At 46.5% G+C, this 19,928-nt stretch overlaps 1 protein-coding gene across 15 annotated transcripts in view; it reads left to right on the top strand.

Moving 5' to 3' along the window:
* Positions 1-2,430: 2,430 nt before the first annotated feature.
* BCL11A (BCL11 transcription factor A) overlaps positions 2,431-19,928 on the top strand; it is a 98,962-nt gene continuing 81,464 nt past the window's right edge. For 6 of the 15 annotated variants that reach the window (XM_070573868.1, XM_070573874.1, XM_070573877.1 and 3 more), the window contains exons 1-2: positions 6,433-6,537; positions 11,102-11,431. In XM_070573868.1, coding sequence (XP_070429969.1) covers positions 6,489-6,537; positions 11,102-11,431 — 379 coding nt within the window. In that variant the 5' untranslated portion in view covers positions 6,433-6,488. Of the gene's footprint in view, positions 4,236-6,432; positions 6,538-11,101; positions 11,432-19,928 lie in introns of those variants that run through there. The other 9 variants (XM_070573865.1, XM_070573867.1, XM_008526018.2 and 6 more) reach the window with 2 other exon arrangements.

The following is a 19,928-nucleotide window of genomic DNA, read 5'->3' on the forward strand; positions in this document are numbered from 1 at the left end:
AATATATGTGCATTATTTCAGAAAGTCTGTTAGAAAACTTGTCAACACATTATAAAGCATAAACCAGGACTTGGCTATTAAGTACGGAGATCAGAGGCAGAATATATACTGCAGGAAGTCCTGGGGAGTCTCCTCCGCCGGCAAGATAAAAAGGGGGAGGAGAGGAGGGGAGGGGTCGTCACTTGGCCTGGAGTTCACACGCAGTGTCGTCACCAAAGGTCGGGGAAGGAGCCCACCGAACGTAATTACCCCTTCGATGGAATCAGCAAAGGTTCCACAGCTCCAAATGAAGTTAACTGAACTGCCAGAAAATTTTAACGCTGTCATAATTTATTACTTTCTAAAAGCCACTTTTGGAAAGGTAAATATACTTATTGTGTATCCAAGTGCGCGCGTTTAAAGTGACCTTTCACCCCTCGACAAAACCACCTGCATCATTAATCAATACTTATGTAATATTTTTAAACCTCTTAAAACAACATATTTTTATTTCTTTAAACACACGTACAAACCCTCCCCCTCCCCCACTTTGGGGCGCTTTAGCGAGCATCCAGCAGCAGTGAGGGAGGGGGCGTCACTCGTAGGGGCGAGCACGAGGCACCGGGAGTGGGGGTCCGCGAGCGGGCTCGGGATCAAATGCCGATGCACAGCCCTGGTTTTCTGGACTGGGTGAAATCAGGCTGGGGGAGGGGCGGGAGCGCAGGGCAGCTCCTATTTCACTCTGGGCATTTTATGATGGTGAAATTAAATATACGTTAATGGTGGAAACGTCGCTGCTTACCTCTGCATTGGCACCCAGGGAAAGCAGCTGCAAAACTGGGTTTTTAATGTATGTTTTAAGATGTGGTTTCGGAAGGAACCCCCTGGAATCTGAAACAAGTGCAATAACATAGCAGACCTACTTGTAACTAAGTGCTTAATTTCCTATGATTTTTTAAAAAAGAAAATCAATAAAATGTTGCCAGTTATTTATTGGAAATAACCACAGATAGCGGCCCTGATAGGGTGCCGGTTTTAGAGAGCACACAATTGTGTAATGAATTGTAATTCAGAAGACTGTTAAATGTGAACCACAGAACCTTTCAGAGGTAATAAAGTCATTACTTTTTACACTACAGCCAACCCTGAAAAGCTTTATACACACCATTATATATAAATCATACATATATATTTCCACCTCACACATTCGCCCATTTATACACCCTCTCTCTCTACGGACTTCTATAGATGGATGGGAAAAATATTTAAATTTGAAAAGCTCGGTTCCGAAAGAATCTGACTCACTATTGTTACCTGAAGGGGATTTTGTTTTATTTATTTATTTTTCAAAGGCCTCCCAGTTGCACTTTCTTCTTCTCTCTCTTCACCTTCCCTCCAACCATTCTCCTCCACGCCTCGCCACCCTCCCCCTACCCCCCGCAATGACCTTCTTTTGGTCACTCAACGGCTAGCTTAACAAGACAAAAAAATAGACGGTAGTAGGAGAGAGATGCTGACCTCCTCTGAAGAACTCACGAAAAAGGGGAAATGGTGCAACGCACACGCTACAGAGCTTTACTGCAAGTGAACCTTCCTGCTTCTTAAACAGGATTTGAGTTTTCCCCCCTCTTAAACTGGAGGGAAACAATAACAAACCACATTTACACAAACCCAGTCCAGCCCACATCTCTCCCAACGCTGAGCATCAAAACCTCCTTTTCTTATTTAGAGGGGCCCGAAGCTTCGCCGAACCAGGCAAGCCAGTCATTTTCTAACAGGTTTGAAACTTTACTAAGACAACATAGGAATAAACAGCCGCTTGCTGGAGCGGCTGGGAGGTGGGTGCGCGCGTGCAAGCCGGGGGCTCTCGCTGAAAACAATAAAGCCCCCCGCCGAGTGGGTGAATTTATGAAAAAGAGGTCCCTTAGACTGAGGAGGGGGAAGAGAAGACACGAGGGGTTGTGGAGCCGCTTGGAGGAGAAGGAAGGAAGGCTCCTCGCTCTACAGACACACACTCACACACGTCCACCTGCAGCTCGGAGTCTCGCGGGCCGCGGCGACCCGCCTCCACCCTGCACCCTCCGCGCCTCCCTTGGACTTGAGTCCATTTTCCTCTCCCCCCTGCCCTTCCGGATTTGGAATCGCAGCGCGGTCTCGGCAGCGGCGGTGGCGGCTGAGGCTACAGGGTGGCGCAGGCAGGCAGGGAGGCTGGGAGGCGGGAGACGCCGGGGGACTTTGCAGGCACGTTTCTGAATAAACTTTCCAATCGCAGGGGGTGCTGTTGCTGTACATTTTACGTAAAACTGAAAGTATCCCACGCCAGAGTGAAGCCCGCTTTTTGACAGCGGCAGCGTGTGTGCGTGCGTGTGTGTGTGTGTGTGTGTGTGTGTGCATTAAAGAGACAGGGGTTTATTTCCAACAGGTCTTCCCTAATTTCCCGCGAACCTCTGCGGAAAGGCTAGAGGAGGCTTCGGGCTGCAGGGTGTGCGCCTTGGCCCGGGGCGCCTGCAGAGCGCGGCGCTGACCCAGGGCGGTCACCCCACCAACCGTGGCCTCCCCGCTGCTCTCTCTCCATTCCCCATTTTCTTTCCCCTCGTAACAGCACAGGAATAGTTGTGCTCTGCCCGTAAGAAACATTTTCTTTCCATTCCTCTGTGCTTTTGCAGTTGCTTTGGAGAGGGAGGGGGTGTGTCCTTCCCTGGGACCCGGCTCCGGGACCTCCCGCGGCGCCGGGAGCACGTTCCCAGGGATTGGAACTCCCAGGACTGCCCGTGCTTTGTCCTCTGGCCAGCGGCCGCTCGGTGAGGTGGACGCCTTGGCGCCTCCTTCGCCCCGGGCCCCGGCGCTCCCCTCCGAGTGCCCCGAGTCTGGCTCCACGTTCTGTATTCCTTGGCCTCTCTCTCTTTCCGCGACCCTTGGGAGCCTCGACTTGGTGCTTCAGTTGCATTCAGCCCCAAGCGCTTGTCGGCGCGCTCAGATCCCCGGCCCCCCGGCTCGGCATTGGGGGCACACTCCCGGCCCTGCCGCCCGGGCCTGCACCGCCTCCCTCGCCCTTGCCCCCTCTCTCCAGGCCGCCCCGGCTCCGGGAGGCCCCGGCGCGCCCTTCCGGACCCGCAACCCTCCAAACTTGGGCTGGACTCCGCTTCGCCGCGCGCTCCCTCCCGCCTCCCCTCGCCCGCTGCGGAGCTGTAACTTGGAGGCTCGGCTCTCAACTTCGGGTGATTTTTCTTTGCTATCCTCTCCTCCGGCAAAGTTTCCCGAGCGCAGCCGCCGACTCAGGGCTTTCACTTCGGCCCCGGCGTCCGCACGCGGGGAGCTAGCGCGGCCGCGGCGGCGGCGGTGAGGGGAAGTGGGTGTGCGCAAGGAGGAGGGTGTCCGGGAGCAACTCTACCTGGCTTCCCTCCGCCCGCGCTTCCCCTGCCCGGGGCTGCAGCCTCCCTCTACACTCTTGCTGCTGCTGCTGCCTTTTTTTTTTTTTTTAAATGATCTTTCATTTAAGGGTCCGCGTGCGGTGGTGGGGGGGAGCAGGGTGCACGTCTTGCTCCCCCCCACCCTCGCCGTCCCTTTCTTCTCTCCCCGCCACGCCGCCGCCTCGGCGCTCGCTGTGGCCACTGGTGAGCCCGCGGCCCCAGCGCCCCCTCCCCTCTGCCCGCCCCTCCCCCGAGGGCCGCGTCTGGCGTCTGCGGAGCCCCCCGCCCCGCACCTCCCCCGCCCCGCACTGGCCATTGGCTTGTCCTGGTCTCTTTTTCATGTCCAGCCCCTGATGTGTGTCCATTGGTGTGAGCTTCCCCTTCCCTCCTCCCCTTCTCTCCTGCTCGCCCTGCCCATGTTTTGTGTGTCTCTGTCCATCCAGACTCCTGACGTTCAAGTTCGCAGGGACGTCACGTCCGCACTTGAACTTGCAGCTCAGGGGGGCTTTTGCCATTTTTTTCATCTCTCTCTCTCTCTCCCTCTATCTCTCCTCTCTCTCTCTCTCTCTTTTTTTTTTTTTTGCTTAAAAAAAAAAAGCCATGACGGCTCTCCCACAATTCATCTTCCCTGCGCCATCTTTGTATTATTTCTAATTTATTTTGGATGTCAAAAGGCACTGATGAAGATATTTTCTCTGGAGTCTCCTTCTTTCTAACCCGGCTCTCCCGATGTGAACCGAGCCGTCGTCCGCCCGCCGCCGCCGCCGCCGCCGCCCGCCCCGCAGCCCACCATGTCTCGCCGCAAGCAAGGCAAACCCCAGCACTTAAGCAAACGGGAATTCTCGCGTAAGTAACCCAATAATAGTAATAATAATTATTAATAATCACGAGCGCGCGCAGGACGAGAAGCAAGAGCGAGGGGGAGAGAGGGGTGTGTGCGTGCATTTTTAAAATTTTTTAGGAGAAAAACCTCCGAGAGTCGGGAGAAAAGAGATTAAAGGGAGAAAAAAACCCCAAACCTCATCCCATCCCGAACCGTAGCCGTATGTGCACTTTTGGAATAGCACGCACCTTTTAATTTTATTTAATTTTACAAAAATTTGACTCCTCCTCTTTCCTGCTTTCCGCTGTCTTATTTCGCTTTTCGAAAAGGAATGCAATGATTTCCCCTCCAATTTTGCAAAATAATGAACAATGCTATGGATGCGAACAACTCTCCTGCAAACCTAGGGAAGGGAACTGGAGGGGAAAGGGGGGTTGGTTCCACTCACCGAAGGAAGGAAAACGGGGGGGGGTGGGGGAGGAGGGATCCCAAGCCTAAAAAACAATTCCCAGGGAGAAAAGAGGTGAGACTGACCCTCGGACACGAGCGCGCTCACGGTCAAGTGTGCACCGGGAGAAAGTAGTCATCTCCACAATAGTGAGAAAGTGGGATTGTGGGAGGGGGACCCCGGCTCTCAGGAGTCTCCCGAGTCTGGAGAGGTGCCGCGGCGGCAGGGAGAGTCGGGCGACCGGGAAGGACGCGAGACGCGGCCGGCGCTGCCGCCTTTTGTTCCGGCCCGAGGTGGGTGTTTGTCCCGCTGCCTTTTGTGCCGGCTCCTCGCGCTGGCCCTCCCGCGCCGCCGCCGCCGAAGGGCAGGAGCAAGGGCCGGGGGCGAGCGGGAGAGGGAGGGAGGGCGCCTGGGCCGCCGCCGCCCGGGTTGCGGCTGCCCGCCCCTCCCCGCCGAACCTCAGTGGCGGCGAGAAGACTTGCAAAATAAAATAAAATAAAAATAAAACGAGGCAAGAGAATGTAAAATTTCTTGCCCCAAACCAGAAGCCAGACGCTCCGCCGGCCGTTTTCTGCAACACTCTCCTTTTTGACTCCCTCCCCCCTCCCCCCGCAAAAATCTCACAATCTCTAACAGAGTTAAAAAAAAAAATACAATTAGCCCCTTCCCCAAAACCCCTTTAGTTGCAAACTTAGAGCGCCAGCGGCACGAGAGGAGCGAGGAACTCCCTCCTCTTACTATTTTTTGGAAGATTTTCAAAAAAAGTGGAAGTGGATTTTGATTGGGAAAAATCTCGTGTCTGAATGTTTACAAGCACCGCGTGTGCGGGAGCCTCCTGCCAACAAACAGACAGAGGACCGAGCGCGGCGCGGCAGCCCAAGAGCGGGCGGCGGCGGCGGCCCGGCCTCGCCGGGGCCTCGCCGGGCCTCGCCGCGCCCCCGCCCCGCCCGGGATCGCCCACTCGGCTCCCGCCGCCCGCCCGCCCGCACAGCGGCAGGCCGTGCCGCGACTCCGCGCCAGCCGGGTCCGTGGTTCCCTCTCTCCCTCAGCACAATGCCCAGACCTTCTCCCGGCCAACCGGACTGCGAAGTCGGCTGGGGAGAGACTCGGCTTTGCAAACCATTTTTATTTTGCAAAGCAACCGAAAAAGCGTGTTCTGGCCCCCCCCATCCCCGAGTCTCTTGTCCACAGCTCCGGACAGCGGGGAGATCACCACGTGCTTTCCCTGCCCCCCTCCCACCTAGCCTGGTCACCGGCCCCCGACTCCCAAGCGCAGCCAGGCCAGGTTGGGGGGAGGTGTGTGTGTGTGTGGGGGGGCGGGCAGCGGAGTAGCGTCTTCGAATGCGTTTTGCAAGTGCCGAGTCCCGGGACTCCGCGCACCCACCGTTGAGTTCTCGCCCTCCACCCGGGGCCTGGCTCAGTCGGGTCGGGGGCGGGGGGGCCTCCTTGCGAATCTATATAAGGGGATGTGTATGACTTGTCTCCTGGCTAACAGAGTGCGCCTGGAAAGGCGGGCAGTGGACACTTAGGAAAGTTTGGCAGCAAGGGAAAGAAAGGCATGAGAGGGCCCACATCCCTTCCCCACCTCATTCGTGACCCGTATTTAAATTTTTGATGCAATTTTAGAGGACCACCTTTACCAGTTCTGTATTTTTAAAGGGGTGGGGGAGTGCGCACAGGGAATTGAATTTTTCTCTGAGACCTGGAACTTGTCATACACTTCGGAAGCTCCCCCGCCCCGGCACGTTGCGGGGCCCTCCCTCTCCCCACCCCCGCGCATCCCTCCCTCGCTGCTCTCCCCCGCCCCCCACTCCCCCGGCCGCGCCGGATGCGGAGCAGACGCAGCGCGTGGCGGTGTGAAGTTACAGACCGGCCAGGTACCGGCGGGAAGTAAGGGCAGTGTTCGCAGGACTCGGGAAAGCCGGGCCCTTCTTCGGAATGATGCACTGGGGGCTCAAAGGATGGACTGAGGCGTGCAGTTCGGGCTGCTTTCCCCCACTCCCCCCATCCCGGGTCTATCTCGGGACACTCCAGGCTGGGTGGGTTAGCCCCTCTCCCCCGGTCTCAGTGCGGGTTTGGGATTAGGGGACTAGTTTGGAGGAGGTGCGCGGGTCGCTCCTTCCTCATTTTCTGGGTGCACAGAGGGGGCGGGAGCCATTCCGGTCTTCAGGACCCCCTCAACCCCCATCCTCCGCTTCTTGGGCTGAATAAGCCATTCGGTCGCTAGGAGGCAGAACAAGATCAAGAAAGCTCAGCGAACTTGAACCTGTACCAGAGCTTCCCCACACCCTGCTCTGCGTTTCTCGGCCGGGGAGGGACAGGCATTGCGAGGGTGGGGGTGGGGGAAACGGACGGTTAGGCAGAATTCCCTTTCTCCCCCCATCACCCCTTATGTCTTTGTTCTTCATTTTGACTTTAAAAATGCTTCTGGCTAGGGCTGCGGAGGAACACCCGGGAGGGCGGCGGACACCCCCGTGCGCCGGGTGCAGAGCGGGGTGCAGTTTTCGGTTTCTTTTGGGGTGGGCATTTTTGGTAGGGAGGAAAGGGGAGTGCGCGGTCTCCGTCGTTGGGGCAAGGCCAAAGGGCGGGATCGGCAAGTTTGCACTTAGTCTCCTGGTTCACTTCTTCCACGCCCTGATCCCCGCGCAAAGCACGGACCACGGCGGCCACGGCAGGCTTGCAGGGCGCCTCTGCAGCCCGACCCCCGGCTCCCCCGCCTCCTGCAGCTCTCGCCTCGGAGCCCGAAATCACAACAATAGTAATAGTTATCATCCTAATGATGCGGGCAAGCAGCATCATTAATAATGAATAACCGCAGCCGCCGCCGCGCTGAGCACACTGGTGCCCGGAATTGCGGGAGAAACGCATTTGTAGAGGTCCCCGAAAGTAAAAAGTGTGAGCCTGTGGACACAGAATGAATTTCAGGACCCGGGGTTGAGGTGTGTGCGGTGATACCGAGTCTGTACCAGGTTAATCAGCCGAGTTTTCCAAGCCTCCCTTTTCATTTCTCCAACTGGAGGGCCCAGGGAACCGCGGTCACCCCACGGCCAGACTGGATGGGAGTAGAGGCGGCAGTCGGGGCTCCTGGCTGCCCGCCGCGCCCGGGCCCCTGGCCCTCGGCCCCACGGCTCCCCGGCCGCCGCCGCACGTGTTCGCAGCGAGCGCGGCCGGAGCCGGCAGCCAGCATGCTGCTCGCTTTGTGCCTCAGAGTCCCGGCGCCCAACTTCACTTTCTGCGCAGCCCGCCCCTGCCGGGCCCCCTGCCCCGGGCCTGTCGCTCCTGCCGTCGCTTTTGTTTCTTTGCTTTTCCTCTCTGCATTTCAGCCTCGGTTTGCTTCCTTACCCTGTTAAGACAATCAAAGGGAAGGACTTGGAAAGCAAACTTGAAGGCTGAGCTTCTTTTCCCCCTCCCCCTCCCCCAGCAGCCCTCGTTTCCCTCGCTCCTTCCCTACATTTCTTCTAAGGCTTTTTTTCCTCCCCTTTTTAAATTTATTCCTTTGCAACTGCAGAGAGAGGAAAGAGATCTCAGTCAGCCGCTGGGGCATTGAGACGTTCCAGTCTGTCTTGCTGTTTGAACGCAGAAGCATTTTATTTTCTATTTCTTCCTCCCCTTGTAGAGAATTCGCTACTAATTATTGTGATTATTTGCCCACTCCCTTCCACTTCAATCCTGGACTCCCCGCTTTGCAGCCGGAGCTTAGGCCGGAGCTTAGAAACGATGGTATTGTGGGGGCGAAGGAGGATGGAATTGAATTGAGGGAGGGGGTAAAATGGCTGAGGTTAGGAATGTTTTTAGGGAAAGAGGGATTTGCATTAAAATACAGAGAAATTATCAGATGCCCAGAAAGGAAATGTTGATTGCCACTGAGAAAAGATATCAATGCAGATCAGTAGACGACACCAAGAGAATTGTATTTTCATATTTTCTTTGTGCCCCACTTTGTCTGATTTTTAATAGTATAGCAGCAATAATAAGAACACGTTTTGGTATTTCTCTGAACATCACTAGCCAAATGTTTTGCAAGGAGCCGGATCTTAAATGTATTTCATACATTAGGATATAATTCTTGTTAATTAGCAATAATTTACGTTAAGAGCATAGAAAATGTTGAGGTTACAGGTTTTATATCTGTACATTTGATCATCTTGTTATTTTCAAGAACTTTGCCTCCTATAAAATTAATTAGGTGAAATGTGGAGGTGTAATCAGCAACCTCTGAATTACCACTTCATTTCCTGGTTTTGATTGTAAATCAGTTCAGTCACTACGTTTAGAAGACTTTAACCAAGTCTGTTTTGTACCACATTACCTTTAACTATTTGATACCTAGGAGAATATTTCCTTTTGCTTCTAAATAATATTTCCACTTTCAGAAATGTGTTAGGCCTTGGGAATAAAAAACGAATCTTAACAGTGGAGTTTAAAAAATGTCTTTTGCAAAGGTTCTACGTAGTACTAACTTTAATAAAATAAAATATTTTTCCTGAGTCTTTCTTCAGACTACAAACCTCAGAACTTGTGGTTAATGCTGAACAGAAAAAGCCACGTTTGTCAATGTGTACTTAAAATCCTTAGTTTGAATAGCAGGGACCTTGGAGAATGACTTCCCTAGTCAGTTCCTCACTTGGTCAAAATGAAAGCAAATGTAGGAGAAAAATGACATAGAGGCGTAATGCGAAAGCACTTCCGTTTGTCTCCTTTTATTTGAAAGTGTGCGTGTGTATTCTGTATTTATCTTTTGGTCAGTCTGTTGGGCAAAGAAACATAAGCGCTTACCTTGCTGTCTTTATTAGTAGGAATATAACCTTCATATTCCTGTGGTGACCTTATGTTAAGTTAGGAGGAGTACCAGAGGCTAGAAATTATGACATGTCCTACTTGAGCACAGGTGCAGCTAGGCAGGGCTCTCTCAATATTATTTCACCCAGCACATCTGGGAGTTAGTCCAGATCTTCCCCCTCAATATTCAGCCTGGGTAGGGTTGAAATAAATTTAACCTGAGTTCACTGGATTTTTGCACTTTATCAAAATCTGTTCCAATATTCTACACTCAAATTAAAATCTATTTTTTGATTCTCTGTGGCTTTAAGTTCATTAAATGTGAAATTGGCAGCTTGCTAAAGAAGGTCAGACTGATTAACTGTTTAAGACTTGTACGTTTTCTGCTTCAGTTTTATTAACTGGCAGCATCCTGGATGTGTTTTGTATTTTGTGATTTTTTTTTTTTTTGATATGGTAAGCATAAGATTTCAGGAACAGAGACTTACCAACTCTCTTTTCCCCGTTGGAAGGTTAAAAAATGATAGAAGCTGTTCAAATAGATGCTGGGGTATTTTGGTGCAAAGTTGAAAAAAAAAAAAAGAGGAAACAGGAACGAAAGACATACCTACCTTGTTATACCATCCGCTGGTGATTATCTGTGCAGAAATAGTCCCATAATGAAGCGTTTTGGAGCTCATTCAGAAAATTAGTCAACTTTGACAACATTAGGCAAAGTATTTCAAGTCTAAAGAAAGGACTTCTCAGCCTTGTTCTGAAATGTGGCATTTGCTTGACCATTCTGATTTTTATGTGATGGGGGCCACCAAGTGCAAACATGTTTAGAATATTTTAAGCATTCCTTTCTTCAGAATGAAAAAATGACTAATTGGCTTATTTTCTTAAGTACTCAAAAGTATCCCATTTAGCTAATGTGTCTGAGAAGAATTGCCAGTGAATTTGGTATTTCTTTGATTTTGTGGCACTGCTGAGAGTGAGAGCAGAAAGGTTTTTGGCGGAGTGAATGATGCTGCGTTATGGTGATTATTTAGATCCGTTTCACAGGTGAATGCAGTGGTTTTCTTATTACAGCGCTGTACATGTGGCACACTTTCTGGGTGATGTAGTAGCTGTCTAATTCATGAAGCTACGTCTCTGTATACTCAGGAGTACACACATTCACACACAAAGGGTGTGTGTGTTTATTCACTTCTCCTTTTATTCTTTGGCACAATAGACAACTTAGCCTGTAGGAAAAAAAGAAACAAATTTGGTTTCAATCCATGTGTTTACCAATTTTTTTTGGGGGGGGTAGTTATTATTTAAGCTTCTTGATGTTCCCTGCATTAGCTATTTATTTAAGTCATTCTTTCTAAACTCAAAGTCCAGACACATTTGTAGGATGTGTATGTGTGTATGTGTTTATGTGTGTCCTCTCGGGTTATGCAAGTCAGATAGTTTTCTTTAAATATATGATGATTTGCCTCAGTGATAAACTTGCTGTCTTGTCGATAACCTCTACATCCTGTACATTTTAGGTGCCCACATTTTCGGGGTACTCTATGGAGGAGCCTAGAAACGCTTTATGTAGTGTGGTGGGATGGGGTGGGGTTGAGAATGTGTTCCCCCTTTTCTCTCCTTTCTGGTACTCTAATAATTGTGCTTTTGTTTCTCCAACCACAGCCGAACCTCTTGAAGCCATTCTTACAGATGATGAACCAGACCACGGCCCTTTGGGAGCTCCAGAAGGGGACCATGACCTCCTCACGTGTGGGCAGTGCCAGATGAACTTCCCATTGGGGGACATTCTTATTTTTATCGAGCACAAACGGAAACAATGCAATGGCAGCCTCTGCTTAGAAAAAGCTGTGGATAAGCCACCTTCCCCTTCACCAATCGAGATGAAAAAAGCATCCAATCCCGTGGAGGTTGGCATCCAGGTCACGCCAGAGGATGACGATTGTTTATCAACGTCATCTAGAGGAATTTGCCCCAAACAGGAACACATAGCAGGTAAATGAGAAGCAAGGAGAAAAGCTGTTTGCATGTTTTCTTTTCATTTTCAGAGGCGCTGTAGCCAAGCACTAAGAAGGGGTGAAGTGCTTTCTGTATTTCTCCGTGTGACTGTCCATGACAGCCCTGTAATGTTAAAATAATCATTCCTATTGCCTACGTCCAGGACACAGAAAAATAAATGTTTTCCACATCACTGAGTCAGATGTAGGCAGAATAGGTACACACACCTGATACCCTCTTTCTGGATCTGCTGATTCTGAATTCCTCTCCTTTTTTCTATCTTTCTCAGTTTTAAGTGTTGAACCTTACTGTATCTAGCCCAGTTTCCAATGTCCATTTCCAGTCTTGGTGACAAGTCAGAGGCAGAGTGGCCACATAGGCATTTGTAGTTTGGCCAGTGACCTGTTTGAGTTAGAATACCTGGTCAGGCCTCCCCAGGGGTGCAGTTAGTTCTCAGGGCTTCCATGAAGTGGGGTGGGCTGGAAGGGCATTTTGGAGGGGGTGGAAAGAGTTAACTGAGCTTCAGGGCTAGCCTTGGATCCATATTGGCTGTCAGCCCGTATGGGGCTGTAATTAAACACAGCCCCGTGGTGGGATGACACCGTGACCTTGACTTTAAGATGCCATTTTCGACTGGCCAGGCCAGAGTAGAGAGGGCAGTTGCTGAAGCGCACAGACGTGCTTACTCGAAAAGTTTAAGGGCATGTTGGAAATTTCAAAAGGTTGGTTTGACAGGAACGGCTGCTCCCTGCAGCCTGCCTCCTCAGCTAAATGATAAATGCTTCTCTGTGCTCTCCCCTGTCTCTGATGTGGTTTTGACAGATGTATCTTGATTTTGTTTGTGGTTTACACAATCACATGTCACCCTTACAAATGTCCAGTCCAGACTTCCACTGTTTCTGCTATAACACAATGTAAAAATTCTCCTGGAAAAAATACATACACATCTTCAACAGATCTCCTTCCTCTGCGTAATTTTAGTAGAGAGGTAGCTAGGTGTGTGGGTTTCTCAGCAGCTCAGGGGAGAAGGAATTAGGGCCTAACAGAGGGACTTAAATCCCTACTCTGGGTGATAAACAGCAACACTATATAGTAACCCTTAAAACATTTTTTATGAAACCACAGTGATTTAACACATAAGACAAAGTGAATGCAGATTCTGTGGTGACAAAAAACGGCATGCCTGTCGGTGGATCACTTTCCTGTGTTTCCCCCGCCCCCTCCCCCCAAAGGTGCGAGGTTGGTTCAGTTTTAGGAAAGGTGGTGCGTCTGATCAAGTGATTCACTGGAACTCGTCTCTCCGACCTAGTTTGACCACGAAGTTGAACTGTAGTAGGTCAGTGCTCCAGAGAGGATCAAATGTCGTATTATTTCTCCTCTCCCCCTCTGGAATTTGATCATTAAAATCAAACGTGGCATTTTCTTTCTTTTTTGAAAGCTTCCTGCAATAACACTCAGATACTTTTCCTTTAGTGAAATGAGAAATCTGCTAGCAGGGAAGTTGCTTTTACAAAATATTTTTCTCGAATCCAGCCCACGTGGATGTGACATGTAGTCTGAGATTTTATTTCCCCCCCTCCCCTGCACCCCCCAGTAGGATACGGCAATGACCATTTCCATGTGCTGTCTTGTGACTGGAAGGAAAATGAACAGAAGTGTAAGGCATGATTAATGAAGCAAGAGCAAGCGGAAGGGGATTGTCGTCTTCGGAGATCCAAAGCCTTTCTAAATCACCAAATATGGAGCAACACTTGCGTGATGTAACATCGTATTTACATATCGAGCTGCTCGTTTAAAAGACAAAACACAGTGTCTGTCAAGCAAGAATTAAAACCACACTTTTTACTGAGGTCCCAAATGGGTTATTCAGTCGCAGATCAACCAGCTCGAAAATTCTGTGCCTCTGTTCTTAGAGGAGGAATCTAAAAGCTGGGGGAAGGCCCTATAGTGAAGCCTTTTTCCTCTTACAGTTGTGAATCCTATGCAGGGAAAGAAAAGCTATTTTCCTTAACTCCCTGGTTGTCATAAAGGTCCCATTTTTTTTTTTTTTTTTTAAGAACTAGTACAACAGCAGAGCCCAGAGAAGCCAAAAAAAGGGAGGCTCATTTAAAATATGTTTTATAGGGCTAATGCTAAATAATTTCACTGAGATGAAAAGCTATCTGAGGTATCTAAGATAGTCAATGGGTGCACAAATGCTGCAACCCAGGTGAGGTAAACCTTTCATGCACGAATAATTACAAAGTCTTGATTCCTTTCATTGTGTTTAATCACCTGTTCCCACCCTGGAATTGGCTGAACATAAATAGCGTGGTCACATCTCAAAGCGAGATGTCAGTAACTAGAATCACGACTTCTCATCATTCACAGTAATGAATTAAGAGTTTCTTATGGTGAAATTAACATTCTACCATTGCACATAAATTAAGATGCGCCGGCCCTCAGGTGCCTCTGAAGCGAAGTTCTGGAAGACGGCTGTGTACTCCCAGCCCATTTCTCTCAAGCACGTCTTCACAATTCCAAGTCTGCTTTTCTTTTTATGGTGAGGAAGGAAACAATGAGAGTAATCATTCAGTAGATATTTGAATTGTGTCACAAAAAGAAAGGAGAAGCGATGCTCTGTATTAGGAAAGAGATATACTGATGAATCTCTGGAAGAATATATTTGGCAACCACATAAAAGGTAGTCATTTAAGTGTGCTGTGTGGGGAAGGCTTTATTAAAGCGATGTAAGTTGGATTTGAGCTCACTGTGTGCTCTGTGCCATTTTATAGGCAAGAAGCAGGAATAAAACAGTGACATCTTCCTGAGATAAATAAAGCTTAGAATTCGCGGTTTTCAAATAGGAGAATAAGGTAGAGTCCTTTAAATCTTCAGTAAAATGGTATGCATTTTGACTGTACATAGGCCTCTCAAAGCTGAGTATTTTTTAGAAAGGAGGATTTTTATCTGGCAAATGATGGGTGTGTGTTCTGGCACTTCACCCATATATGTGTATTAACTACACACGTATATGTTGATCTGGTTGCTTATTTGATTTTATTCACATATTTTAAATATTGCATGACTGTGATCCATTGAGATCATTGAAATAGTATTAATTTAACTGAGCAGGTTATATCGTGCAGGGCCCAGGTCCTCAATTTGTGTTCACCATCACATCGCAGCAGCCTTTGACTGGCAGTCAGGGCATTTAATAGGGGTTTGGTTTTGTTTTCTACTCTCATCTTTTATGACGGGGAAAGATTCATCGAAGATTAGTGAATGTGAAACTGCTATTCACTTATAGAAAAGGCCAAAAAATATTCTCCCACCATGTCAGCTTTGAGATTTTGGCTTATTGTACACAGAAATCTTTGAATTGGGCTATGATAAAGTTAGCTTTTTGAGAGAATGGGAGAAAATATGACAAGTCCTATAAAATGTAGTAGAGTCAACCACAATTGATATATAACATTTTCTCCTTAAAATTATGAACATAGACATTTATATCAGAGTATTTAAAAATTATTTCCCTGGACAATATACCTCATCTCTAGATAATAATATGTAAGACAGATTCTCCAAAGAAGTGAGAAATATTCATTCAAAACAGAAATACATTAGCATGTTACTTAAAGGTAAATCAGGTATATGCTTTACCTGATATTATAGGTATAAATACCTATGATATTTACATAAATATGATTTATGATATTTATGATAAATACCTGATGATATAGGTATTTGTGCTTTTCAGAACTTAGAAAATCAACCTGCCTTTTCTCTTTGTACCCATTCTAATTCTTTCCTAGATCAGATTCAACTGGAGGATGTATTTGTCTACTTTATGGTGTAATTATAAATGAGACTATAAACTATAGTATCCTATTATGACTACTTATTTTTCATTTCTCTTTATCTGTGTGATTCTGAATAAAAACTGCTGACTTCTGAAGTGAATTTTTAGCGTGGCAGCTAAAAAAAAGCAACAAACAAAAAATCCCCAATATATTGGTGAACATTTTGTTTACCTTCAGAATCCAGAGAATAGAGAATATTGTTTCCTAATCAACACCTAGGATTTTCCGTGGGGGCCTGTGTTTGTGAGGCTACTACCCAAAGACTCATGTCCATGAGACTGGGAGTCCTATATACAAGCTGTATTTGTAAATAAGACAGAGAAAGGTTGTGAACTGGCAGCTTGGATGTTTTGTCAAAGTACAATGTCAGAGAAACTCTTTCTAAGACAAATTGTAAATAGAACTGTCACAGTGATTGCATGATTGAGCCGCAGAAGTGTCTTACAATTGTTGGCATTGTCAGAGGACTTTTGAAAGCTTAATTAAACACAGTGGCCCGCATGGCTGCTAAATTTACTTTAGAAAGCCAAAAGAAAAAAAAAATCTAAAATGTAGCTGATCCCAAAGATCCCAAAGTTCTTCAGACCTTACCCTTTTGGTGACACAGAAAAAAATGCCCTGTGCATTTTCCTAGTTGTCTTTTATAAATAATAGTTTTGAGAATAGGGCCACGTGATATGAAGATCATCCTGTGTGTGATGTGGAGATTGTGTTAGTTTTTCTGTCTCCTGCTGTTACAGACAGTTAATGTAAAAATGGCCTTTTATTGGAAACACAAATATGTATTCACTTCAAGAACAGGAGCAGAGGGGGAAAGTTTCCCTCCCATTCTCTGTGTTTATTTTGTGAAAGCTTAAAAAAAAGCAGTGCTGTAATTTCTTAAATCACCCCATTCCTTGTTGTGTTGTAAGTTGTGCCTTTTAAAGCATCTGAAATCTGTTTTGCACACCTTTCTCCTAGTGAGTGTGGGATTTAATTATGGAGCTGCCCATGGACTGGAAAATGCAACTGGGTGTAGAAACGGGCAGGCAATGTCAGGATAGCGAACCTTCAGCTCAGGGAAGAGGCGAGTTAGATGAATGTTAATGGCACATTTTAGAGTCCTGGAAAATCATTAATTTCACACTGCAGCCTCAATGTAGTTTGGTTAATGTGGGAGGAGTAAATTGGAGTACAGAACAAACGTGCAAATCCTAGGGAAGCATTTTTCAGAATTCCGTGATTTCTCAGTGAAGGTGTTTAATAAAGGAGAAGAGGTGAGGGGTAACTTCACACACTAGTCAGTGAGAAAGGAAGAAAGTTTGGCTTTCCTTTGGGGGAAAATACGAAATTTAACCGAAGTAGCACAGCTAGGAAGATGCACCGAGATTGTGTCACTCGATGTTAATCTACTTTGGTTGGTCTGTTCACACCCTTTATTGCACAAAGTCATTTGACAAAATTTACCCCAAGCCCAAGTCTGTTTTTATATACAGTACTACCAGCTTTGTGCAATAAAAACCACTTAGCATTAAGCTGGACTCAGCCTGGCACCTTGCCACTTTTTTAGCAAGAGATTTAATCACCAAGGATCTTTAGTACCTTTCTGCTTGTTCAGATTTCATTTGGGTCATGGTTATGTCAGCAGTGTTGTTATTACAAGGATTGAAAAAAAAAGATTTTAACTTAGTGCTCATTTTTAACATTATCTCAAATCAGGTAGATTTTTATTTTATGTGTCAATTTGGAGGACGTTAATAAAGTTCATGAAATATGTTCAGACTATATAATTTAATGGATAATGACTAATATTTTTATTTGTAATACAAATAGAAAATTGGCCATTGTATCCTTCTTTCCTCTGTTCTTTCCTCCTACCTAGGTAAATAAGCATCCTTAAACTGCTTTTCGCCTCTACTTCCAGGGTATAGAGCTCTGGCCAATATCAGTAAATTTACCTTTGTAATTTGCCATGTAGTTTTTACAACAATGACCTAATTAATTTGAGCACGAACCATATTATTGCTACTAGAGTCATTTTCTGTCACAAACTTAATTTCCAGGAAATGTAACCTGACGAATAAGAATGCTTTAGCTCTCCACATGTGCTCCTAGAGACCAAAGCCAGATTTAAAATAATAATAATAATAATAAAAATTCCAGCATTATTAAAGCCAGTATGCTTGATGCCAAATTCAATTTGAAGCCAGTAAACATCAGACTGTATTTCTAATCAGTTTTAGAATGTAACGTATTCCATATTGGGTTCACTGGAATTTGTCTCTCTGCTTTTTACTGGCCAGCTGCACTCCCTATGCATTTTTAAAACATTTCAGCAAAGGCTTTTGCTGTTCTTAGCAGGGTTGGTAACTTGGGGTCTATTTCTGAGCTCATTCGTCATTCTGCGATGGCATTAAGTTGGGTTGGCAAGGGAAAGATTTGAGGCATGGGGGGTGCTGAGGTCACTTCTGACCCCAGCAGGGAATAGGTGAGCTTCATTTGCCTTTACAATAGGCGCGCAGTTACTGTACCTTGGAGGAGCTCTCAGGTGCCGCTCAGATGGGCGCATGTAAATGCCCTGTCAGATGCGGAGCCGGAATATTAATGCTTCTTCCACCACCGCGCCATAATAAAGCTGTACACAGCAAGCTTAATATGCAGCTAGTCTGGGGAATTGTGTAAACTTAGATAGCCCAGTGTGAAAGACAGCGGTGTAAAAATGCTCTATATGCCACAGTTTCCCTTCTTGTTCTCCTGTGATCTATAGCAAAATGAAAACATCATCCTTTCTTCCTCTTGGAATTGTCTCCCCAACTCTGCCACCTCCCAATCCACGACCAGAATTTTTTTTGCATGTGCTGGTATGGAGAAATGCAACATAATTTGTTTCATATGGTTAATTACAGGCGTTTGAATATTTAAAATTTTAAATAGCCACAGTTCCAGCTTTTCCTGTTAAAAGTATGTGATTTGAACAAAGGGAGTACAGTGTAAATATTTGTGGTGATTTGCAACACCCCTCTTTCCCCATTAAACACACCCGCACACACATGCACACACACAGACATTCAGTTTAAATCTGGTGCTGACTTAAAGGACTTCTATGCCTCCATTTGTACTTTTTTTTTTTAACCAACTCTCAACTGGAACTCCATTAAAATATTTTACCATTATTTTTGAGTCCACTGTTGCTTGAGGTTTTAAAGAGGATTTTTATAATGTGTTCGTTTAACAGAATCAACAGCTGTCAGAACCAGTTGTGGTAAATCCACAAAGAAACGTACAAAGGAAATACACACGTTTCCTGAAACAAAACACTTGGAAAAATAAGCTACCAAGAACGGGTGAATAAGTGTGCAGACAGGGAGGCGGAGTGTTTCATCTCTTGGTTCCCCTTAGAGACTGATCTGAGGGGATCTGATGCAATGTCGCTGGAAGGGTTACCTGAACAGGTTGCTGCTTGGAGGCAGTGGGCCGTGCACCAGAGCTAGGCCGGCCTTCACCTCGCTCCCTCTTTTGCCTTCCTTTTTTCTTTTTGATCTCTTTAGATAGATGAAACATCAAGTTCTTAGAGTGCTAAACAACAAATTATATCTAGTAAAGGTGAGATGATCAAGTTTAAACTTCCTGTAAAAGAGGCGAGAAGGGGCCTCGCACACCCTCTTCCAGATAGGGTTGGCAGCGCGTTAATCAGAATTGAATCTGTGCGCCAGGGAATTCCCAGTGGGAACCTGGAGCAGGCATGTTGATGAAGGGAATACCTGGGGACCTTTGGTCACTCACAATGAGTTTCTGTTTGTATCTTCACTGTTGTTAGCATTGGCGATGAACAATTACACCTACAATTTGATCTTAGTTTTAGATAGAGCTGAGTCCACTGATTAAAAACTCCCATTAAAATGAAGAATGGAATAATTGTGAAACCTGCAAAGGTGCTTTCAGGAAGAACACAGGTGCCGTTATGCTCACTCCCCGCTCCCCCCCCCCCAACCCCGCCCCGGGTTTTCTGTTTTCTTTTTGAACTTTCTTAAAAAACACAAGGAAGTCTCCTAAGCATCAGAACATCTAAATTTGTGTTCATCAGTTGTTCATTTTCTTGATACGTAATGCTGCATAAAAAAGCGGCAAAAAAAAATCACATCTGTTAATTTTTAGGGAAATAAGGTGTAGCTCGGATTCTTACCTTAGTTGGAGCACAATGCCCTACATGCCACGTCTGATCTTTTACGTTTTAAATATGGAGTTTCTCTTTGGGCCAAAAAAAAAAAAAAAATCTGAAGCATTTCCCTTTCCCGACTCAGGGGATACCATGATTTCATGATTTATTTACATTTAGGGGGCAGCTCACAATGAGCCATTTACTGCTCATTTTAGACACTCCCCCCAAGTCTTCACAGTTAAAACAATGCATTAACCAATGTTAAATTTTAAATCTCATGAGTTTCTCTCTTCCACTCCATCCTATCCTAAGATTAAAAAAAAAATTATTCTTTTACATTTAAAAGTGAACATTGGCTACTGAAGAATGATTTAAAGGCTGAGAAAAATTTTAATAATAAATCGTAACCTTCTCATGTTATGTTTTTGTTATGTTAAGGGGAAAAAAATCAATAAGGAAAAATTTAATTCTGATAAAGATACTCTTGGATCTTTGAAAACAACTGCTGTCCTTT

Source organism: Equus przewalskii, chromosome 14 (assembly GCF_037783145.1).
Source record: "Equus przewalskii isolate Varuska chromosome 14, EquPr2, whole genome shotgun sequence".
NCBI classification, from domain to species: Eukaryota; Metazoa; Chordata; class Mammalia; order Perissodactyla; family Equidae; genus Equus; species Equus przewalskii.